General features: G+C 41.5%; 1 protein-coding gene across 1 annotated transcript in view; it reads right to left on the bottom strand.

Annotated features, from left to right (window-relative positions):
* Nucleotides 1-2182: 2182 nt before the first annotated feature.
* The window catches only part of Faf1 (Fas-associated factor 1), a 287334-nt gene continuing 269145 nt past the window's right edge, over nt 2183-20371 (bottom strand). Inside the window, exon 19 of the mRNA NM_007983.2 lies at nt 2183-4344. Within this exon, the coding sequence (NP_032009.2) occupies nt 4261-4344 (84 nt within the window). The 3' untranslated portion in view covers nt 2183-4260. The remainder of the gene's footprint in view (nt 4345-20371) is intronic.

The following is a 20371-nucleotide window of genomic DNA, read 5'->3' as shown; positions in this document are numbered from 1 at the left end:
TGTATGGGGCTTGCGATGATTGCTTTGAAATTTCTTTGCTGTCCGAAGGAAGTAGGAAGTTGAGAACATCTATACACAGAGGGTTGTCGTGCAATGTACTGAGTACTTTCCTAGGGCTCTAAAATATGGAACCTCCTGAATTTCTTTTTATTCATTCTTCCATGTCTTTCCCCATAAACTGCCACGTCTCATGGCCACCATACACTATTATAATCCTCTGGGGGTCTGCAGGGCAGATAGCTGTTCCAACTGCTTTGCATGAATGCATTGAAATCTCCTAAAATTTTATGAACAAGTTATTGTTAACATTTCCCATTTTTATAGCTGAAGAGCTGTGACCCAGGAAGGTGAGGTAACCTCCCCAAGACATAGTGCTAGCTAGTGTATGGAGTTGCTACTTGCTCCCAGGCAATATGGCTCCAGAAGATGGGTTAAATGCATACACTATTACATGGCAGAACCAAGAACCACAACTGACAAATCGTGAAAGAGTTAAGAGGTGAAAAAGGCTAGGCTTCTTTTCATTGTAATTACAACCAGACAAACTTTAAAAATGTAATAGAAACTGGGTGTGGTGCTGCACACCTTTATCTCAGCAGAGGCAGAGGCAGTTGGATCTGTGAGTTCCTGGCCAGCCAGGGTTAAACAGTGAAACCCTGTCCCAAACAACAGACTTTTCAGTGGAGGGGAACAGTGTGAGTGGTAAGGACTCTTATTGTCTTCTAAAGCTGATTATTTGAGAAGAGCAGGAGATACTAAATACACAGGGAGGTTCAAGGCAAGAGAACTGACTGGTAACATCTAATCATCCCTGAGAGCTTCTTTTAGATACAAAATGTGGCCTGATAATAGAAAACCACACAGCTTCAACATCCCAATTAGTCTGATATTGTTTGCTTGATGCAAATGGTAGCTCTTTGATTTTGCTGGTTAACAGATCCCACAAAGAATCCAATGAATAGAGATTCTCTTTCCAGAAGAACACACACTTAACTTCTGCACACAAAAGAGGATTTTAAGAGCTATGTCTGGGGTGAATTTAGATAATCTACAGAACATTGAAAAGCAAGAGACTAGGACTTGGGTCTTGATTCTTTTACTAAGATGTTGGGGACATTAGGCAAGTCATAGCCTTTTGAGCATCTTATGTAAAACAGAACATTATCTCTGGCTTGGTCAAAGCAGTAGATTCTGGAAGGCGAAGTGAACTGAGGGTTTACTCATCTTCTGGTCATACAGAGCTGGGGCTAAAGTGCACACACATGGGAAGGCCTCTTAAGAGTTTAGGATGAGCCCATGAGAAATGAATGTGAAGGGTTACACAGAAATGCCTAGGGAAGTTGCTTCTGGACTGAATTAGGACTTTCTGTCCTATCCTTTCATGGGATCTTGAACTAGGCAGCAGAACGGAATGGAGAGAAGTCAGTCAGCAATGTTGCAAATGGAGACAAGTAAGACTCCTGCATTCATGAGGAAACATGTCAGAGCTTTACAGTCTCTGAAAACTAGCCTGCTGCCTGGCATACCCAGGTGAGCATATTTAGCTGTAATGCAACTACAGATGTAATGTTTTTAATTCCATTGGCTAAACAAAACCTTAACTCTCATGCCCTTGCATGAGAAAGACTCCACAAGAATATCCCCATCCAATGCACGCTGAGAACACTTTTGCCTCAGATGAACATGTATCTGTATGGCTCATAAAAACTCAGGGACAGATCATGGTGGCCTTCTAAAACAGAAGCCTCCCAGAACAACCCGCTAAAGGCAATGGGAAATTGGCATGGCTTCCTCAACCTTCTACACAAATTCTTCAAAGACACAAATGATAATGCAAGAACAGAGGGCAGCGACACAGAATGAGGGATGACGAGGTGTCCTGGGGGTCACTGGAAGCAGCAGGGCAGGGAGTGTGGAGCAGATAGATTGATGACCTCACTGTGTATGGAGGCTGGTGAACAGCCCAAGGGAGGCCTAAGGCTACAAAGCCTTGTATGTGACACTGCTGATTCTGTAGTGAGAGAGTCACTTCAGTTCTGTGCTGGCAGGAGATGGTAGCTCCGTCGACCACACTGCCAGGAGCAAACAGTAACAGGGCCAGAAGATAAGAATTCAGGAAGCTGAGCAGGTTAGACTGAGAATTTTTTAAGGCAGGGTTCAAAAAGGGCTTTTCAACTTCACACACATTCAAATAACATTTAATAACTGTTATGAAATTGGTTTCAGAGTAAAGGTTATATGTTGGTATACAGAAGTAAACAGGAATGGTAGGAAACCCTGTAGTGAAGCCAAATTCCACTCAGAGGGACAGGTTAGACATGAGAACTCGGAGAGCTCTCTCAAGCCTCTGCCCACACCCTGGCTGCTGTTTTTGACTGTGGTTTAAGTTCAGGACTGTGGCTTCTCACAGCAGCTATAGAACAAAGTCTGGCTGGAAAAAGAAGAGCTGGTGCCCTAGTACAGCTGCAGCTTCAGAAATGACATCTTGTGGTGCCACTCATTGGGAAGGAAGGAACAGCGCTGGAGAGGAATTGCTTAGGAGAAACTCCCCTCACAGTGAGCTCCCTTTTCAGTCAGTTGGCAGATAAAGCGCAGTGGTATTGGGAACAATCTCTTAGAGAAGTTTTCAGGGGATGTTCATGGCTGAGCATCAGAGGAAAACAGGTGAACTTTCTTGGGCAATACTTTCTGAGTAGAGGAAAAAGTGACCAGACACACCTCCAGCTTTGGGTAAGTCTTCTTAGAGCCCCAAGATGGTCCCAGGGAAACACACCTAACACACTTACAAAATAACCAGACTGGTAGGTCAGCTCTTAGGATAAAGACTGGAGATGACACAAAAACACCATAAAGAACATTTCAGGACTAAAATAGGCTGTGAAGATATAAATTATATTCTCATGAACTACCTTAAACCTTAAACCCACAGATTAACAAAATGCACTTCTACTAAATCAAACCCAAGATTACTATGTATCAATTCTGGCAACACATGTATTATAGGCTAAGCCCCCACATTTGCTCTCTTAAATATATGAAGTCTGAATTTTTAGCCAAAGAATGAGATTCCTTTTATTTGGGATATAAATTCAATATCTAATATTAAAATATTCAGAAATAAAATCATAGAGCAAGTCCCTTAATGCAGGAAAGCCCAAGGGACAGCTGATTAGATTTTGGCAACGGACAAGGTGTTTAAAACACCAGACACTGGCCAGGTATCGTGGGGCATGCCTGAAATCTTGGCACTTGGAGAGTAAAGCAGATTACTGAAGGTTTGAGGCCACACCCCTGAGCTACATAATGAGCTCTGGTCTCCAAAGCCTAAAGTGAAAACAAAAACAAACAAACAAACAAACAGACACCCCACCACATGACTAGGTCCAGATGTATAAAGCTGTTGAGGAAGAAAGGGCAGGAAAACTGTGTGTCGTGTCCACAGAGACACTAGCAGTGTGGGAGCAGGTATCTAGGAAGTTCCTAGTGCCTCAAAAAGTTGAAGAGCAGCTTGCCACAGCTGGCCTACAATGGTACCAGCATTCTCTTCGTGATCTCAACACACTGTGTACTTGAATAGTTTCCCAAGCTGCAATGAAACAAACAAACAAACAAACAAACAAACAAACCCCTCCAAGATGGAATATGCAGCGCATGACAGAAGTATATAAATACCTTGCATACATATCAAATCAGTCTACTAACAAAAATCTTACATCTTAGTAAAGGAGTCAGATGTATGATACACTCCTCTACCCTCTACCCCAAAATGTCTGATGTTCAGACCCAAAATGTCCCATTTGACTTTTTTTCACTTTGCCTTTTAAAATTAGGTGATAAACTTAAACTGCAGTTATAGAAAGGTAAAGGCAGAGGGTATGAGCCCTGGCTCAATGAGACATATCAGATACACAGCATCCTGATGTCTAGGACAGAGAGAACTGTCTTGGACAATGAGGGAAAGATGGGTAGCACAGAGGTTAAGTTCCCCTGGGGCCACTCACACACAACAGAACACTAGTCAGGCATCAGGAGAGGGCAATGGGGTTGTGGCACTCCGTCATGAGGAGCGGGGAACATATACTCATGGATGGGAAATTTTAAGTAGCTATGTTTATTACTTTTTTCCAGCAATCTTGCAAGAGGCAGAAGTGTGACATTGAACTGAGTGACACGAGCAGGTAGGTGGGTTGGTGAGGAGCCCATCTCTTGACACGTGCCGCTGGCTCGTCAGGAGTGGCTGCTTCCACCTCTCAGTCATGTTTACTCTTTTGCTTGAAGGAAAAGGGTTTCTTGAGGGAACAAGTTTACCTCCAATAATGACTTATTGGGGTCTAGCTGAGTTACCTGAAAAGAAAGAAACACACCTTCAGAAGTCTGGAACAAGCACATCGACTCCAATCTTCCACACACAGGCATGAGCACATGCAAAGTAGCCCATCTAATCCTACAGTCATCCTGGGTGCTGCTGTGGCTGCTGGCATGTTCTCGGAGGAGACCAGGGCTCTCAGAAAGGTCATTCTGCACTTCCGTCAAGTAGCGAAGTTAGTACTGACTTCAAGGCTAAGACTCAGCCACTTCCTGGAGAGGTCTTGTACTTTTGGGAATGACACAGGAGGATCCATCTGGTTAAAGTGGGTGATCACATACCTGAGACCTCTAGTTGGTTAACCTCTCTGCTTGTTGGAGCAGCAACTAAACCTTTAGAAGGACAAGAGCTAGGTCCTTCCACTAAAATTACATGCAGCAAACTACAGAATACCACAATCTCCTGATTGGGGGTATATGTAGTTTGGAAAGATGAGGCATATATATATATATATGTATATATATATATATATATATATATCTCACACACACACACACACACACACACATAAAATCAACTATTTAAGTGTAAAAGGTGGAAGAAATCTTGATACGGGCTATGTTACATGAGATCTTAATTAGATATTTGCCCTCCCTAAGCCAAGGCAGAGATGGCATGTGAAGGTTTAAACCTAAGAGAAAGAAACAAAACATTCACTAAAAGGGGTCATGAGTTCTGAAAGGCTGAAAAATACTAGGTTAGTAGAAGGGATATAGGATTTGAAAATAGGGAGACTCTGGTTTAAGTCACAGTGGTATAGGCTATCAGCTTTGTGACTTACAGGCCTGATGAAGATTAAATGAGAAAGAACGTAATTAGCACAGTGTCTAGTATGGTGTAGATCAACAGGATATGCTGGGTATGAGAGCAACTGTAAAGGGAGATGGATGTGTGGGCAACGGGCTGCTCTGGGCATGCAATGGATGGCTAGGTGCTTTCTAGCTATACCTGAAGCCACTGCTCTGCTATTTATATGAGCTTAGGGACCTTGGGTAAATAGTATGGGCAGGCAATTTGTCTGCTCAACTCAAGCCACTCATAATGAGATGACTCTGCTTTCTTTTTCCAGCTAGAGAAGGGGAGGCCCCGGGGACCAGGGCTAGGTGTCAGAGACAGACTAGTAAGCTGATATAGGGAAACACTCTCTTTAGTGTATCCAGACAGAAACTTAGTATGCCCAGGAGGGTCTTTAAGGATATATATCTACCCCTAGAATTTTTTCTGCTTATAAATTTTGCCCTACTATTTATTATCTCTTGGGTGCTGGGCAGATGGGCAGGCAAGGTGGAAGGGAGGGCCTAGCCTGCTGTCTGTCTTCCAATGCGCAGGGAGGGCGAGCTGCTGGCAAATGTTTACCTACTTCCCCAATTAACGTACAATACTGCACTGGCTTCTGTCAACAAACAGAGCTAGGCTGCCTCTGCTTCAGACTCTTTGGCATTTTCTGCCCAGCTGCTTCTGCTATTGTTCTTAATTAACATGCCAGAACTCTTTCAGCATCTTCTACTTTGTTATTTGTGGTTTGTAAATATGATGCTTATTGGGAGAAACCAGAAACTACACTAGTGGAAAAGCTGGGAGAACAGGCAGAAAGATTTGTTAGGAAGCAAAACAGGCTGGGAGGCTGGAGCATCAGACCTACGTGGCACCCTACTACAGTAGCAGACGTGCAAGGTAAGAGATTCATAAACTTTTAGTTAAAATTCTAGTTGTCACTGATAAAACAATCAAAAATTTCTTGGACATATATTACAAGCCAGGCACTTCGAATACATTTCTTAATTAGTCCATAAAACAACCACCATGCAAGTTTGCAGAGGTAAGAAATGAATTTCAGTGTAGCTGCCACTTGTTTAAGTTAGAAGGAGTCTGTTTACAGTGTCAGCCCGGTGGTAGTGGCACAGGTCTTTAATCCCAGCACACCCGAAGGTAGAGGGAGGTGGATCCTTGTGAATTCCAGGATAGCCAGGGCTACAGAAACCCATTACAAGGGGGGTGAGGGGCTGTGAGTGAGTGAGTGAGTGAGTGAGTGAGTGAGTGAGTGAGTGAGTGATGAAAGCCTAAAGTCTATCTAGGATCCGGAAGAAGGTAAACAACTAGAGTCCATTTTCCTATATGTGATCTAGGAATCATAATTTCTCCTTTGTAGGTAATGTGATAGCTACGTGAAACAATGTTAAAGAAGTCTCTGGTACAGTCCCAAACCAGTGAGAGTGGCCCCCGACCCCCATTGTTCTAGTTGTGTTTGTGTCTCGGCCACTGCTCAGTAACAGTTCTAGCCTTTCTAGTCAGTGTACTGTTTTGAAATACTCACAGCTCTGTTGGAACATACTCTTTCAGAGAGCCCATGTGAGGCCACACTCTTAAGTTTATTTTTTTTACTATCCAGTCTTATTTTTCTTTCTTTCTTTCTTTTTTTAAAAAAGATTTATTTATTTATTTATTTATTTATTTATTTATTTATTTATTTATTTATTTATTATATGTAAGTACACTGTAGCTGTCTTCAGACACTCCAGAAGAGGGCATCAGATTTTGTTATGGATGGTTGTTGGGAATTGAACTCAGGACCTTCGGAAGAGCAGTCGGCACTCTTAACCACTAAGCCATCTCACCAGCTCCCCTTTCTTTCTTTTTTAATCCATTTGTTTAGTACTATATTAACTTATTTAATCTTTTTTGTTTGTTTGTTTTTGAGACAGAGTTTCTCTGTGTAGTCCTGGCTGTCCTGGAACTCACTCTGTAGACCAGACTGGCCTTGAACTCAGAAATTCGCCTGCCTCTGCCTCCCAAGTGCTGGGATTAAAGTAGTGCGTCACCACACTCGGCAATTTACTTAATCTTTACAGTGATCTTGGGCTAAGTATTGTTATTTCCATTTGACAGGCCAGGAAATAGGCTTAGAAAGGCTGAAAATTTGTTCAAGGCCACATAGCTAGTAAGTGGAACTGCTATGTAGAGCAGACTAGCCTAGAGCTCCCAACAATCTAACTGCCTCTGCCTCCCAAGTGAGCATGCCGAGAACCGGGCTTTTAATATTGTAGTTGTCACTCCGCCTACCCTGCAGAAGAGTACCTGAACTAAGCAATGCTTTTGGGCCAGTGTTAATGAGGATACAGATAACATGATACAGAAGAATACACTGTAAAACATACAAAGTCTTTTTTTTTCTTTTTAATATCATTTGTTCTAAATGCTAATCTCATAACTAGTGTTATCCCTATTTTGCAGATGAAAACATAAGGTTAAGAGATTAAATGAAAGTAAAACAATAAATTAAATTAAAACAAAAAGAGAATAAATGAGCCCTACTGTTACTAAATTGATTTTAAAAAATGAAAAATAAAAATAGCCCTTTGGTATTCTATTGCCCATAGTGTGCCTATATTTAACAACAGTGTAATATATTGTTCTAAATAACCAGAAGAAAAATTGCTTTTTACATTTGGCTTTTAAAAATATTGTTTTTAATCAATTCTTTTGAGAACTTCATGGAATGTATTTTGACCCTAGTGATCTCTCTTTCCCTTTCCCCAAATGCCCATCCAGTGCCATGTGCATGTGCTCCCTGCTGCCCACCAGCTCGCCACGTCCAGTCTGTAGTGCTGGCTAGCCCTGTACGGAGCTGGCCCTGTATTGTGGTCCATCTATCAGGTGTCAAACTATTAAAGAAGACAGGCCTTCCCTTTCCCAGTAACAATCAAATGCCAGTGGTCAGCTCAGGGACTTTGTGTCCATCTCCCCTCCTCCACACTGGGATTTTGTTTGGCTTGATTTAGCTTAGGTCTTGTGCATGCTGTCTATGCATCTGCCCTGTTGTATACAGAAAGCACTGATGCTTTGGAGTTATCCAACATCTCTAGCTTTTATAATCTTTATCCTCCATCTTCCTCATAGATCCCGGGCCTTGAGAGGACTGTCAAAGCATCAGTGGTACTATTGCACTAGTGGGTATATAATGCCAGGCAGACTGCAGGGTTTACGGCTAGGTGAGACTAACGATGACCTTCCTCTTCCAGGAGAGCCAGCATTTAGCAGCACTATGAGAGCCACTAGGAATGAAGCTTCCAGTTGAGGACCAGCTGGGTTTCTCCATGTTCTGGGACTCAAGTATGTGATATAGAAAAAAATTTTTTTAAATCTCATTACAAAGAAATGTAACCTCAATGGGGTACTGGATATGCTAAGTATTCCATTTTGATTATTATATGATCTTGTAAATGAGGGGAAACTAGGGGAAGGCTTCTCCCCAGTAGTTAGCTATACTGTAGTTAGTCTATACTGTGAGAAGACTCTGCGTACTCCTGGCCTCATTCTAAGGGCACCTAGCATGTAAGGAGGGCTCTCCTGGTAGGGAGGAAAGTTAGGCTATGTTTCCTAATAAACAGCAGAGGACAAGGGAACTGTGTGAGGAGACTCACAGTGCAAGGAACTGGTGCTGCTGTTGCTGTATGTAGGAGAAGAGCTGAGCTGTGCTGGCCTTGAGTCTCTCAAATCTGACAAGCAGAAGACAAGTGTTTGGTAAGGCTCCAGTACAGAGAGCCAGGATGGTGAGGTAAAGATCATGGGAAGCAGAACTCAGAGAAGCAGCAGGTACGAACGTGGTTAATAGTGGTCACTGCTTTTTTTCTTCCTCCTTTTGGTATTTATCGTCTTGTCTTCAGCAACCATCACAGCAGCAAGCATCACTTACTGAGCATCTCCTGTGAGCTGGGTCCATATAGCCGGCATTCTAGATTTATATGTAGTCTCTTAACTAGTGCTCAAGGTGGTCTTGTGAAATTGGTACTGGTGCCATCTTGTAGATAAGGTCACCAAGGCTACCTTGTCCACTGTTACAGAGACTAAAGTCAAGTTTGGCAAACCACTTATGAACAGACTGACTTGGGAGGGAAGAGGGAAGTCTGTTGCATTTAGAGACATCCAAACACAGGCATATTTACAGATGATGGTAAGAACTAACATTTTCTGAACATTTATTTCAAACCAGTTAATCAATGACATACTCTGCATTTATAAAACTAAATTTATAATAGTCCTCCAATGTTGGTAGAATGATTATCCTTATTTTATGAGGAAATTAAGCTACAGAGCAGATTGTCTAAAGCATCAAAGCTATTAAGGGCAGATTGTGAATCAAGGGAATTTAGCTTTGGAATCTTCGGAGTTACTAGATTATATGGCTAGAGATATTGAGTATATAAATGGAGAAAGAAGTTGAAAGAGATGACCCAGAGTTTATTCTTAATCAAGCTTCCAGGATACAAGATTTTCACTTTAAGAATGGCAAAGGGACAAAGGTCATTAAAAAAAAAAAGTCCTGAAATGTTTATAAAATACGAATACAAAAACCCAATCTGAGTTTGTCTTTGCCATTTACCTGGGACTTTACTGAATTATTGACTCTCTAAATCAACAGAGAATGAACACTTTGGGATTCCTTGTGGGAGGAGGGGGTATTCTCAAATAAGAGGTACAGTTTGACTTTATAGTTAGAAGAAGGATGTCAACCATCCTGATATTTTCTTTACTGAACCTGGGAAACCTGAATGGGTATATTCTCTCATTCAAACAACATCTTTTAGCAAACTGACTCTGTAAAACGTTTATGTTAGCACAGATGGGACACGTTCTCTGCCAAACAGAGCTTTTCTTTGCTATATCAATTTTCTCAGCTATATCAAATTTCTTTGAAATTTTATATGCATTTCCCCCCTATGACCTCCCTAGGCTTCATTCAGCTCCTGTTCTAAAATTAATAATCTGTTGTGAAATACTAACGTGACAGTCTCATCTTGCCACACTGGAAATCTCAAAATGTTATGCTGAGGAAATGCCTTAAGTATCCAACATTCTAGGCCTTCATTTCACAGGTGGGCAACTTGAGACTCAGAAGCCAAGTGACTTAGGCCAGGTGAAATGGATGACTAAGAGCAGGCACTCTGCTATGTCAGGGCTTCTGACATCTGTATGGGAGTCCCTTTCCTTTCCTTTTTTGAGATAAGGTCTCAACCTATGTTGCTCTTTATTTGGCATTTTCTAAGTGCTACACACTATGCTAATTATCTCCATATTATCTAATTAAGTGATTGTCATAATTCTTTAAATACCCCTCTTATTCTTTTATATGGACAGGGTAAAAACTGATATTTTTATTAATGTTAAAATGCCCCCCAAAATTGGCATCTTGTCAGGGATGCCTTGGTCACCTTTCCTGGCCTTAGTGTTCCTCGTGGTGGCTTTGGTCACTACATTATTAAGTGACAATGTTAATGGGAAAGCCCAGAGGTAAGAAAGGAGATCCTAACAAGGGTAAGGTAAGAGGAGGAGAGGTTCTTCATTCTAAAAACAGGAGAAAGTCTAAGTATGCAGACTAAGCATTAAAAAAAAATAAACAAAAACCAAAAACAATCCCCCAAAATAAAACAAAAGAACAATACTAAAAGGTAGTTAGGCCTCCTCTCCCTGAGATAAGTTAATCATTTGATCTGAAGGAACAATTTCAAGTAATCAAGTGGAACTTCTGCTTTACAGAGCAGTTCATGTTTGGAGTTCACAGAAGCATAAACAATGTAGGTAAGTTCACAGATTCTGTTGTAGGTTTAGATCTTTTTTTAAGATTTATTTACTTTATATATGTGAGTACACTGTCAATGTCTTCAGACACACACTAGAAGAGGGCAATGAATCCCATTACAGATGGTTGTGAGCCACCATGTGGTTGCTGGGAATTGAACTCAGGATCTCTGGAAGAGCAGTCAGTGCTTTTAACCACTGAGCCATTTCTCCAGCTCCTAGACTTAGATTTTTTAAAACCTACTTTTGTTTTTATTTTTTCAAGACAGGGTTTCTCTGTGTAGTCCTGGCTGTCCTGGAACCTACTCTAGACCAGGCTGGCCTCGAACTCAGAAATCCGCCTGCCTCTGTCTCCCAAAGGCGTGCACCACCACCGCCTGGCTAAAGCCTACTTTTAATAAGGGTTCTCAAACACTCTGATCCCGCCCCCCTTCTATCCTACAGTCCAAAGGTAGAGGAGAAAAGATGGTAAATAGGACAAGGGGATGTGGACTTGTTTAAAAGTAGCTCCTTGGGGGCAATTTCAATCTCTGTTTATCAAGATACCAGCAATCCAGTTCAATAAGATCAGGACAACAAACCGAATTAGCAGCAGTGGCACATCTAACCAAAAAAAAAAAACAAACCCGTCAAGTCTTCTGCCACCAAATTGGCACAAGTCAGCAGCAACGACCAGGGAACTGCCGAGACGCCAAGAGAAATTCTCTGCTGTGCCTCTCTCAATAAAATGAAGATCAGCCAAGAGACCAAAGAAACGTTTCTAAGCTAGTTATGCAAGCATGCCATCACTGTCCACTGAATCCTATTTCTACTTTCTCCAAACACAGTGTCCTCCCACAGGTCTTGCCTCAGCAAAACACCACATGGGTCTATGAATCCGTATCACCTGATAGATCCAAAAGCTTCCATCTCATTCTGTGGTACAGAATAGAAAACTAGTGCAGATCATCTTTAGAGGCATGCCTAGGTTACGGATGTGATGAGTACTGATCTCTTCTGCCATTAGGGGCTGCCAGAAGCCCTGGCGTTGGACTGATTCTGAGCCAGCTCAAGGCAGTATAGTTACCTCCGTGAGTACGTAGTGGTTTGAAAGAGGTAGGGAGACAACGATCTAGGGGACAAGCCTCTCTTCAGAGGCCAATACCAGCAGACAGCCAGGTCTTCATAACAGGTCTTTAGAATATCTCTGATTAGATTGGATGCCAACACTAATTAACGATTGTGGCACTGAGAAATGGAAAAGATACCTACATACTGGTTAGGTTTAGAACTGTAAACTTAAAAGTCTTCTGAGAAATCCTAATTATTGACTGCCCCAGAATCTCACAATTAGGCACAGATTAAGAAACAAGTGAATTTTAAATTCGGGCACTACATCTTTTGCACAAGTCATAATCTCTTACAAGAGGAGACACACATTTCTCATCTGTAAAATGGTGACAGCATTGCCCAACACCCCAGAGATTTTTCAATACACCATGATCCTCTGGGCCCCTCTTCCACATTTCTATATGGAAGGGAGTTGCACAAAACCTCCCATCCTGTCAGTCTTCTATTTATAGTTCTTAAACAATTTATTAAAACAAGCCAATCCTTTTTTTTGCTCAGCCTTTCATTTCCCCAATTTGTAAATGGGTGTTGGTGTTCCTGACAAGGTTCATTGGGGCCTTTAATGGTAGGCATAGCTAGGAAGGCAGTTTGGAGATAGAACATAAATTTCTAGGTATCATAAACTTCAGAAAAATACTTTCCCCCTGGCTGCAGAGAGGTCATTTAGTGGTGTGCTCAATGTGTTTTCAGTAGCAGAGTGGCTAGGGAGAGACTGAGCATTTTGTATGCATTTTAATACCCAAGTAGGGCCATGCAAGCCAGTGTGTTCTTAGTTCTGCATACAAGCACCACTCAAGAGCTGGAGCTTTGAACAGGAGTTAAAAGAATTGAGTCCCTAACGACATACAAAAGACTTGCTGGTGTGATTTATTCTGATGTATTTACTTATCCAATTACCAAAACAGCAGGAGATCATTAAAATTTCTAGTTACCAGATGCAGCACGTTCAATATCTTAAATGTTACTAAGGCTTTCTCTGAGCTATTTTGATATTACACTTCATCTGCCCAAAAGCTTATGAAACTGGAAGGCAGGAACCATGAAGAGTGCAGAGCATTCTTTGAAGGCTGGTCCAGAAGGTCTGTAGAATACTAGACCTCCCAAATTCCTGGACTTAAAGAAAAGTACTACGATGAGAAATGAAAATGTTTGGGGAGAGACCTCAGCTAAGTCTTTCTTATCTCCGAGCTTCTATCTTGGTAAGGATGCTGACATTGTTGTCCCACTTTAGAGAACAGCTGTGAGTACCACCATAGTTTGCTTTCCCTTGAACATTGCACAAATGTCTTGTAGAGAAGACAGAGCAACTTAAGGTACCTTGTGCATTATATACTATTAATAAGGTGGCATGCAGAGTAGGTGCCAAACTAGAGAATATTATGGAGTACTAAGAAACAGAAAGCAAGCTCACACCAACATTTCAGAGTATATAGCAAAGAGATACATTAATAAATGACATGTAGACCTATACTTTTTGAAAGGGTGATAGTACCTTGGTCCTACCATTTTTTATTATTCTGACCTTCAAATAGTACTACGTCACAGTCTTATGTTCCAGCCAATTAGAGTTGTTTGCTACTGACCAAATATTCATTGGGTTTTTCTTCCTAGAATCTTGGGCTATACTGTTTCCTCTACCTAGATTATCTTTCCTGTCTAATTTCAAACATTCTAACCTATATATCCCTCAAGTTCAACTTAAAAGGCACCTACCTCCTCTACAAAACCAGGCCTGCAACAGAGCCTAAATCTCCCTTTTCTCTTTTCTGGAACAGAGCTAATCACACCAGTTTCCAGTCTCATCGATTAGGTCACAAGTTAGTGACACAGCAACCAGACATTCATTATCTACTCCATTTCTCTGCATGTGACCAAGCCACATTTGCTGAGCCAATACCTGTCTTTTACCTGTATGTTCTTCAAATGAGGTGGTGCCAAAGTCAGCTGGCAGATGCAAAGTTAGGGTTTGTTCTAGAATGTAGGCACTGGCAATACCAACATTGTTCTTTGTTCAAATAGCACTCTTACACTTTAATGAGGTGAGGAGTTCTGAAGGATGCAGCTCAGAGGATCTATTTCACAGTGAGTTATGTTATGGCTCTCAGGCCATTTTACAATTATTTATGAGTCTGTCTCCCATTAAGCTGAATTCTGAGGGCATATATGAAATCTTATTGGCTCTTTCTATTCTCAGTGTCTAATTTACTGTTAGAAACTGTATCCATTCCAGAAACGTTTGTTGAAAGACTGGCAATGGAATGACCGGGTTAAGTTTCTCCACTCTTCCCCAGGGCCTCACCAGAGAATATGACCCAGAAAATCCAAAGAAATGGAATCTGGAGGAGCTGCACTGCTGCACCTACTTCCATTCACCTCACACCCTCGGCAGGCAGAGCTGTTGGGATGCCATTGGGAGCACAGAGAGTTGACTCCAGCAGGGCCCTTTGCTCTGGATGCTCTGCTCTAACCTCAGCCCATGTCCAGACACAGGAGCTAATAAGAAGTCTGCATCAGTTACCCTTTTAAGAGGGGAGAGCTTTTCCCGTCTCTGTTTAAACTGTTGGAATTGGCTAATTAAGAGGATTTTAAAAATCTTAACACTCTAAACAGAGAAAACTGGTTCTGAATTATTAAGCAACATTTTCAATGCATTTGAATAACCTTAAATGACTTAGCTGCTACCTGATCCTAAGCTCTGGCTCAGATAAATAAATGTGAAATACTGTCAAAGCCTCAGCTTATAAGAGCCTCCAGCTACAGTAAATAGAAGCTTAACTCTCCATAAACTGCCAAGAAGGGAAATATTCTCATATAAAAGGAGAGAAGATGATCTTAAAGCTGGGAAGGCCAGGAAGCCAGTGGTTTTGTTATACTTCCCAGAAGATGGTTGCTACAGGACTAAGTATTATTAATATCTAGGTTCAAAAAATCTATTTAATTGTAGCATCATAGTATCAAAGTCTAAAGGAGATTTTAAAAGAACATTATTAAATCTATATTTCAGAGGAGGAAAATATGACCCAGAAAAGCTCATAGCTTGCTTGAGATCAGACACATGGCTGGAAGAATAAACATTTTGTCTTGAGATGCTTGCTCCCAGCTTAGTCCCCTTTCCCAAAGCACATACTCAGATGTCCTGTCAGAGATGCCAGAATCAGAGGCTGACAACTGCTGTTAAAAGACACTTGAAAGCTTTCACGAGATGGGTCACTTCAGGTATCTGAGCTCCATATACACCATGATTTTTCTCTACAGGTCTGGGATTTCTACTTTCGTGGCTATACAGCAAGGGAGGGTGGGAAAGAACTAGGAATAAAATGAGGGTGGATGTTACTATATTACAGTTCCCAACTAGAACCCTCTAGCCATGAGGGCATCATGAGCTCACAAATTTGTCCACTGATATGGAAAAGACAAAACCAAACAATAATGTAGGTGTGCAAATGTGTACAACCACTATACTTTTCCTCATTTATGAACTAAACAAGTGTTTGTTTAGTGTTTATGACCTTTTTTTTTTTTTTTTTTTTGTTTTCAAGGAAAGGGTTTCTTTGCAACACTGGCTGTCTTGGAACTCACTTTGTAGACCAGACTGGCCTCAAACTCACATAAGTCCGCCTGCTTCTGCCTCCCAAGTGCTAGCATTAAAGGCTTGCACCATCACCACCCTGTTTAGTGTATATGGCATTTAAGAAACTTGATAGACACTGGACTATAGCAGTAAACAAGGCATCTGCCTTTAAGCAACATCTAGCGCAACACTTAAAGAAGAAAAAAAGCCCACTGTAGTTCAAAGCTCATCACAGCTCACAGTGGTAACAGCTGTAATAGGAAGAAGGCCCTGAGGGAATATAAGAAAGATAAATGCTTCTCTCCTAGAGATTCACCATATTTATCTTCCTTGTTCCAGTCTAGTATCTACAGCCATTTGTTAGAATCTAATTATCCATTCTTCTTAGATATTTATATACACTAAACCAGTTACACGTTCACTATATGTCATATACCTTGCTAGGGAATAATGGCCAATTTGATATAATTCCAAGTAACTTCAACTTTGATATGTATCTTTTTCTGTTTGTTTAAAAATCCACACCTTCAGTTTGTAACTGACTGTAAGCTTGAGATAACCATTTCTGCCTTCAGTGTCTTAGTTATAAGCTTTCTCTGTGTCTTAGTCCCTTAACTAGAAGAGCCTTTTATAGATCTCCATAGTCTAAAAAGCATGCATGAAGTTCTCCTAACACAAGGCCTCAAAGAAGACATATATGAAGGTCTTCTGACCTAAGACCTCATAGAAGGCATGTATGAAGGTCTGTTCACACAAGGCCTCATAGAAAGCATGTAAAAAGGTCTGATCATACAAGGCCCCACAGAAATCATGTATGAAGATCAACTAACAGAGATATGTATAGAAGGTATGTATGAAGGTCACACAAAGCCTCACAGAAAACCAACTATAAAAGTAAAATAAACTTGGAAAGAGCAAGATGACATTCAGGCCTGAGACTCAGGCATTAAACTCAAGATGGGAAGTCCAGATGTGGGGTGAGGTGCAGGGTGTGGCCTAGGCTAGGGCTAGAGCTGCAGTGAGGCCAGAGGGTTTGGCATGTTAGGTGCATGTGCTAATGCATTCTGGAACTGTGAGTATCTGGGGAGGCTAATCTGTGCATATGCATGTAGGCCGTTGTTTGTGTTTACAGTGGTGTTATCGCACATACTCTAAGTGAGTGAAGCATGCATGTCTGCAGAGGCACTTGTAATAACTGAGCGAAAAACTAGTGATTCTTTATTTATGGCTCAAGAGTCAGACTGAATTACATGTACAACCTTCACATTTTACTTATTTCTGATAACAGCAATTCTGAATGCTACACTGCTTCACAAACACCTTACAAAATTAAGTTCTGAACCAGAGTAAACAATTTTGGAAAGGTTTAAATACATCAACATACTTACACATAATCCGTAATAGCCACTCCACTTAATGTTCAGCATAGTATGAGGAGATATGTATTTGAGAATCAAATACAGGTGTTAGTGTTGTGCAACCTAGAGAAATTTTAGCTCTCTAAGCGTCTATGTCTTTGTGTATAAAATAAAGGCACCACCTTTTAAATAACTAATATATTTGAAGTGCCTGGAGTATAGCAGGCACATAGGACATAGTCATTGGTTATCATTCTCCATTATTCCAAGTCACTGTATTTTAAACAAGTCTAAAGGGACAAAGGCAGACTTGCTCTGGCTCAGCACTCTCCTGGGCTTTCCTGAAATAGTTACTTTACCTTGTATACCTTCAAGATTCCCTTGAGGGCTCTGCAGTCTTTGGTTGGTCAGAAGCATGGATTGAGTTTTTCCCCCCACTTCACACACCACTGACTCCCTCCCTCAGGGGTTCTGTGGGTTGGAAAGATCCTTTCTCCCTGTCAGCTTCACCAAGGCAGAGCTTCTCAAGGACACCACTGACCCACAGATGATTCTCAAATACAGTTGGTGTCACAAATGAGTCAACAGACTAATTCTAACTGAAAATAGTGAAAGAATTGTTTTTGGAAGGAGAGACTGAAGAGACAGGGTATGAGCAAGCTTTGATGCTCGGGTTAACACGAAGTTATCCATTGATGGCAAGCAACAGCAGCTGAGCTGCTCTACTGAGAACTGAAACTTATGTGTAAACTGATATATCCATGTTGGATCCCATGGATGCTTTTGGTTATGCAAAGAGTTTCACCAAACTTCCTTGACTAGCAATATGGCACATGTTAACTAAAATTGTTGCTGGGGGAATTAAGCCCTATGCCATTAATGTCCGTCGGGAGAGGACTCTGCATCTGGTTTCTCTTGAACTCTGTCCCATATACCTTTTCTCTGCTAACTTTATTCTGTGCCCTTTTATGGTAACATATCATTGGAGTGAATACAATTATATGATAAGTTCTATGAAGTCTAAAAGAAATTGATCAATCAAGGGGTAACCTTGAGTACTCCTAATATATTTAAGAAAACACTTCCGCCTTAGGATTAAAAAACATATGCTTTAGGGGCTGGAATTTCAATTGTCAGTTACTATTATATATAATATAATTTATACACATGAGGAGCACTGATCTCTTCCTGGGGGACTGGGTGAATATAAGCACTGGTACGGCACTGTTAAATTACTGTTTGTCAGTAAGTTCTAATGGTAAGCACTCCTTCTAATGTTCATTTCCCTGTAAACATGCAAAGATGCTGGTGATGGGGCAATTTGGTTCCCCAGTTAGCATCTATAGAACTCTTCTTTGTTATTCTGACTGGAGGAAAAGAACTATTAGTCAAAGAGCTAGCTGAACTATCCTTGTGCCAGCACCAGGCTGGAGCATCCCTCAGACACCTTGAGAATATGTGATGATAACAGCTGATTGCTCTGGCTCCTGAAGTAATACTGTAGTCAGGATACTAGAAACAAGTTTGTACCAGCTTTTGCTAACAGAAGCATGAAAAAGATGGGGAAAGGAGGATGCTCCAAGTATAATATATGAAAACACAGTATTATGTAAAATGAGTGTGTGTGTGTGTGTGTGTGTGTGTTTGTAGCATCAGTGAACTCTAGATGACCCTGCAACAATGTCTGTTTTGGCCACAGGAGAAGCACTTATTTCCTTGGTGATCTAGCAGGATTGTTGTAACTGGAGCTAAGAGGAAAGGTTGTGATCAGTCCAACCTAAATGGCTATGATTGGCCTGAACCTCCCATACTGGACTATTCAAGCAGGTTGCCTCAGGTTCACTTAGTGAATTGTTTGCAAGATACTCTACAGTGCACACAGTGCAGCCCTTCTGGTGTTACATCACCCCAATAATAACAGGCTTCTTCGGAGTGTTTTTTTCTTGCCAACTTTGGCTGAGCTGGTAGCAAGAAGAAAGAAGCAGCAGAGACAAGAGAATAGAACAGAGTAGAGGCAACAGCAGTGGCAATGGGATGGCAGTGGCAGTGACTGCTGTTAGCAGATGGAGCTGACGATTATGGAAAGGAATGCAGCCAGCTGACTGACAACCGAAGAAGCAGAGGCTGGCCAGTTTGAGTGCAGTCAGGGTAGGAGAAGAGGATGGCAGAAGCAGAGAGATGGTCAGAAAGGATGGAGATAGTGCTAAGGGACAAAAGATCCTGGCTTTCTAGGTCTAGTTGTAGTATTGGCTTCTACCTGGAAGCTGTAACACCAGCCATAACCAAGGACTGAGGAACACCAACTTTCCAGGTCCACACAACACTTCAGGCCTAAAAGTCCTCACCTGAGACCTTTCAGGAAGCCCGTATTGCTGCGGGTAAGCAGTGTCCAGCCACAGACTAGCATTAGCTGTGCTTTCTATCTGGCTAAGGCAAAAGGATCCCCAGCCACTGGCTGGCAATACCATATAACACCTCTCAGCTTCTCCTGTCTTACTTGCAAGTGGAGCTGCTATCTGTATCTTAGGGTCTGTACAAAGATTACAGGGAAGAATTCTTTCTACAGTGTTCATAGGACTGAATGTGGTAAAGCTGTAGAGAGATCACCAAATTAACTATAAAAATGTCAAAGACAATTTTCGAATCAGTTATTACCCTTCCTGCAAAGCTCAGACCCAACTCATCTTGAAACTAAGTCCAAAATGAGACCAACTCATTCCACAGAAACCCTCTCTGGTGTTTGGTCTCATTTCCACACAATTTCAGGTGAGTGGATTCTACTGTGTGGAAATACTGAGGTGAAGAACATGCTTCCAGAAAGGAAGGTAGGACTCAACAAGCCACTGTAGTTTCATCCTTGACACACTGGCATTTAGGGATAGGTCCAATAGAGGACGTGCTAGTCCTTCTCAGGAGAGATCTAGAAACCTAAGAGACTTACAGTCCTGAGGCCTTCCCTGTGGGATGTCCTTTCCTCACATTCCCACATTTAATTCCTGAAACCACCCCAAAGGTGGAGGAGTCAGTTCAGAGAGCTCATGCGATCGACTCAGAGACCTTTGTAAGTGGTTATTTATATTACAATATCACGGTAAGTGATAGCCAAGGCTCAGAACACATTTTCTCTGTAGTAAATGGACCACAGTAATGGTTCCAACAAAAGGTCTACTATACTGTGAATGACAAAGTGTATAGTTCTTTCATATTAAGAATGAGAAATGTGCCTAAAAACTTATTTTTGAAAGGTTGTAGATAGGTAAAAAGCGGACACTTTCTGGGTATTGATCCAAGCAGCCCAGCATTATGAACTCAAACAGCATGGCTTCTGCTGTTCTGAGGGCTTCCATTACCACTTCTAATCTCATCACCACAATGTAGCTGTGAAGACAG

Source organism: Mus musculus, chromosome 4 (assembly GCF_000001635.26).
Source record: "Mus musculus strain C57BL/6J chromosome 4, GRCm38.p6 C57BL/6J".
In the NCBI taxonomy this organism is placed as follows: domain Eukaryota; kingdom Metazoa; phylum Chordata; class Mammalia; order Rodentia; family Muridae; genus Mus; species Mus musculus.
This window is presented reverse-complemented; position numbering and strand designations above follow the sequence as displayed.